General features: G+C 51.3%; 1 protein-coding gene across 1 annotated transcript in view; it reads left to right on the forward strand.

Moving 5' to 3' along the window:
* The first annotated feature begins 254 nt into the window (after positions 1–254).
* PTGER3 (prostaglandin E receptor 3) overlaps positions 255–4,005 on the forward strand; it is an 82,818-nt gene continuing 79,067 nt past the window's right edge. The window contains exon 1 of the mRNA XM_032296593.1: positions 255–1,699. Within this exon, the coding sequence (XP_032152484.1) occupies positions 773–1,699 (927 nt within the window). The 5' untranslated portion in view covers positions 255–772. The remainder of the gene's footprint in view (positions 1,700–4,005) is intronic.

Here is a 4,005-nt window from a genome sequence, read left to right on the forward strand (position 1 = left end):
CTTAAGTCTACAGGCATTCTCTAGTAATTTTATAGTTTTTAGCGGCACCCCAGGGGACAGGACAGCTTGGCCGTTTTATAATCACTCAAGCAGAGTCCCAAAGCAGAAAAGAGAAAAGTTAACGATCACCTATGCAAAGGCTTGTGTGGATTGCTTAAGGACAGGCGGTTTACACTTTACCAAGAGTTACTAAAGGACTTCGAGAGAAGGATCCGGTCCCTGTAGGAGTGTTTGTGGTCGAAGACGCAGGAGGGCGAGCGCTCAGGTGCGCCTCGGCAGCTTGCCTGGGGTCCCCAAGCCCAGTGAGACTTACTAGCTGCTTGCCGCCCCCCGACACTTTGGCGGAGAACTGGAGGAGCCGCCTAGTGCGCTCCGCGTCCGGCCAGGAGCAGGGCATTTCAGAGGAGCCCGGCTGGGGGTTTTCTCAACCCAGGCGTTCAGGCTAGGCAACAGCCAAGAGAGGCACTCAGTTGCTTTGCACCCTCCTCCCACCTCGGTTCTGTCCACACCCACGGGCGCCCCGCCCCCTCGGCCTTATAGAGGGGACCGGGCACCTCTGCGCGCCTCGGAGCCAGAGGTTTCTCGGAGAGGAAGGCGCGGCTGCCTCCGGGGCCAGCGAGCCCTGGCGCCGCCGCGACCGCGGCCTCAGTAGCGGAGTAGTGCGGCCGCTGCGCCCCCACACCATGGAGGGCAGCCCAGCCCCAGCCGCGGTAGCAGCCGACCTCCGCCGCCGCCCGCGCAGCTCCTGCCCCGTCCCGCTGCGGCTTTCTGGATGCCATCCCCTCCTCACCTCGAAGCCAACATGAAGGAGACCCGGGGCTACGGAGGGGGTGCCCCCTTCTGCACCCGCCTCAACCACTCCTACACTGGCATGTGGGCGCCCGAGCGCTCCGCCGAGGCGCGGGGCAACCTCACGCGCCCTCCAGGGTCCGGCGAGGATTGCGGATCGGTGTCCGTGGCCTTCCCCATCACCATGCTGCTCACCGGTTTCGTGGGCAACGCGCTGGCCATGCTGCTAGTGTCGCGCAGCTACCGGCGCCGGGAGAGCAAGCGCAAGAAGTCCTTCCTGCTGTGCATCGGCTGGCTCGCGCTCACCGACCTGGTCGGGCAGCTTCTCACCACCCCGGTGGTCATCGTCGTGTACCTGTCCAAGCAGCGCTGGGAGCAGCTCGACCCGTCGGGGCGGCTCTGCACTTTCTTCGGGCTGACCATGACTGTGTTCGGGCTCTCTTCGCTGTTCATCGCCAGCGCCATGGCCGTCGAGCGGGCGCTGGCCATCAGGGCGCCACACTGGTACGCGAGCCACATGAAGACGCGCGCCACCCGCGCTGTGCTGCTCGGTGTGTGGCTGGCCGTGCTCGCCTTCGCCCTGCTGCCGGTGCTGGGCGTGGGCCAGTACACGGTGCAGTGGCCTGGGACGTGGTGCTTCATCAGCACCGGGCGAGGGGGCAACGGGACTAGCTCTGCGCATAACTGGGGCAACCTTTTCTTCGCCTCTGCCTTTGCCTTCCTGGGGCTCTTGGCGCTGACAATCACCTTTGCCTGCAATCTGGCCACCATTAAGGCCCTGGTGTCCCGCTGCCGGGCCAAGGCCACGGCGTCGCAGTCCAGTGCCCAGTGGGGCCGCATCACGACCGAGACGGCCATTCAGCTCATGGGGATCATGTGCGTGCTGTCGGTCTGCTGGTCTCCGCTATTGGTAGGTAGTTCCAGGGTTGGGGGAAGTCGGGATGCGTGTGCGAGTAAGCGGAAACCTAAGCGTTCTGGAAGTGGCAGCACGTGCAGGGGTGTGTTTGCGACCGCAGAGCGCTGGAGTGTCCTCTGCTCCTGCCCGCGGTGTCTTGGGTACAGCTGCAGAGTTGAGCTCCTCACTTACTCCCCGACTCGCTGAGCGCCTTCCAAGAGCCAGGACTCGAGTTAGGCACTGGTTATGCACACATAGAGATCACAGGGCTGCTCACATTATTGTCTGGGCGCAGACAGGATATGTCATTAAAATGACATATATGCAGAGATAGAAGTTTGTCCTGGGTGCAATAAGAGCAGAATGACTATGATAACTGTAGCCTGACATCTATGATAATTGTAGCCTGATAACTATGATAACTGTGGGTGGGTGGCGGGGGAGGTCCTTTATTTCAAATACCTCTCTCATGTTAATGCGATTTTCTGTCTGCAACCCCAGACAGTTACAGCCCTTTTGTAGCTTGCAAAACACTGCGCGACCTATGAGCACCTTCAAGGTTCACTTTCTTTCTTTCTTTCTTTTTTTTTTTTTTTTGAGACTGAGTCTCCCTCTGTCACCCAGGCTGGAGTGCAGTGGCACGATCTTGGCTCACTGCAACCTCCGCTTCCCGGGTTCAAGCAATTCTCCTGCCTCAGCCTCCGGAGTAGCTGGTATTACAGGCATGCGCCAGCAAGCTGGCTAATTTTTTGTATTTTTAGTAGAGACTGGGTTTCACCGTGTTAGGATGGTCTCGATCTCCTGACCTTGTGATCAGCCCCGCTTGGCCTCCCAAAGTGCTGAGATTACAGGGGTGAGCCACTGCTACCGGCCTAGATTCACTCTTGATGAGGCAGAAGAATGAAAGATGCGAGTTGCCTCCTCAGCCTTTGGCATGGTGCTTGACCCTCTAGGAAGTGCCTGAACAACAGTCTGGGGTCCTGAAGCCCAGCAGCTACTTCAGGTCAGCATTTACTTATCCTTGTTGCAATCAAGCAGGATTGGCTATTCCTGAGATAGGAGGTAGGAGTTTCTCCGTATCCTAGTTTCTCATACTAGAGCAATGCGGCAGAGCAAGGAGTGTTTTCATAGGCTCCTTGTCCAACACCTGCCTTTATATGGCATTTTTGAGGTTTGTTTGTTTGTTTGTTGTCTGTGCTACTTTTAGCTAATAAGTGCTGTTTACCAATTCCTGAAGAATAGGTGCTTACTTAGGCCCTGGGGAGCCTGGGTTAACAGATGTTGCAGAAAGAGTGATCTGGTCACTGTCAGAAGGTATAACCAACTATGTATATTATGCAATTGTGGAAAACCTTTGAAACACATGAACACAGTTTTGTTTTGTTTTGTTTTTCTTACTTGTGGTCTAATATATTACATACAATTTAGAGTTTTAACCATCATCATGTGTACAGTTCAGTGGCATTAGGCATTAAATATGTTGACTTTTTTGTGCACCATATATACTTTTAAATCCCTTGCATTTGAAAATAGAAATGTAATTCCTTTCACCTGGTTTGGTATCTTGGAGCACAAACCTTGGCTCCAAATCAGTGGCATGAGAGGACAAGATTGATGTTGGGACCTAACTGCCCACAAGTCACTGCATGGTCACAGTTCTTTACTCCAGGAGTTGGAACTCAGGCTGATGTAATCACTATGGCTTATCAAAACCAGCATCAATTTTAGACATGCAGTATTTACTTCTATGGCTGAGGAATGGAGTAAATAAGTGGCCAACTAGGTAGGAAGAGTTCTAAATAATGATCACTTTATTAAAGTGTGGTAAATAACATAACTATAAAGGCAAACAGGTGTCTGAATTTTTAACAAGTGTCATTTGAGTCCCACATCTTTGAGCTTGCTGTGTCTCCTGATTTATATCCTAGGAGAAAACACAGTTAAATCAATTGAATAAAAAACCCATACAGTTAATCAGATTTATAATTTTGTTTGCATATTTTGTTTTTAAGTCAAAGAGAAATCATATAGTGTGTTTTTTATGTAGACTCATAAATTCTAGTACCATGAGTATGGTGACCTCAGAAAGAAAGTAGATCAATCTTGAAAACTGTAATTTAGGATGGCCAAACTCACTCTTTCAAGAAAGACTATATTTGAAACTAATCTTAATTTCAATTTATTTTCATTCAGACAATACTTATTGATTTGTACTATTTACTGGGCACTTTATTAATTCAGTTATAAAAACATTAAATAAAATAAATTCAACATGTGATCATATCAAAAAGGAGAATTTTTTTTTTTTTTTTTTTTTTTTT

Source organism: Sapajus apella, unplaced genomic scaffold (assembly GCF_009761245.1).
Source record: "Sapajus apella isolate SASKATOON/1434 unplaced genomic scaffold, GSC_monkey_1.0 scaffold36, whole genome shotgun sequence".
Taxonomy (NCBI): domain Eukaryota; kingdom Metazoa; phylum Chordata; class Mammalia; order Primates; family Cebidae; genus Sapajus; species Sapajus apella.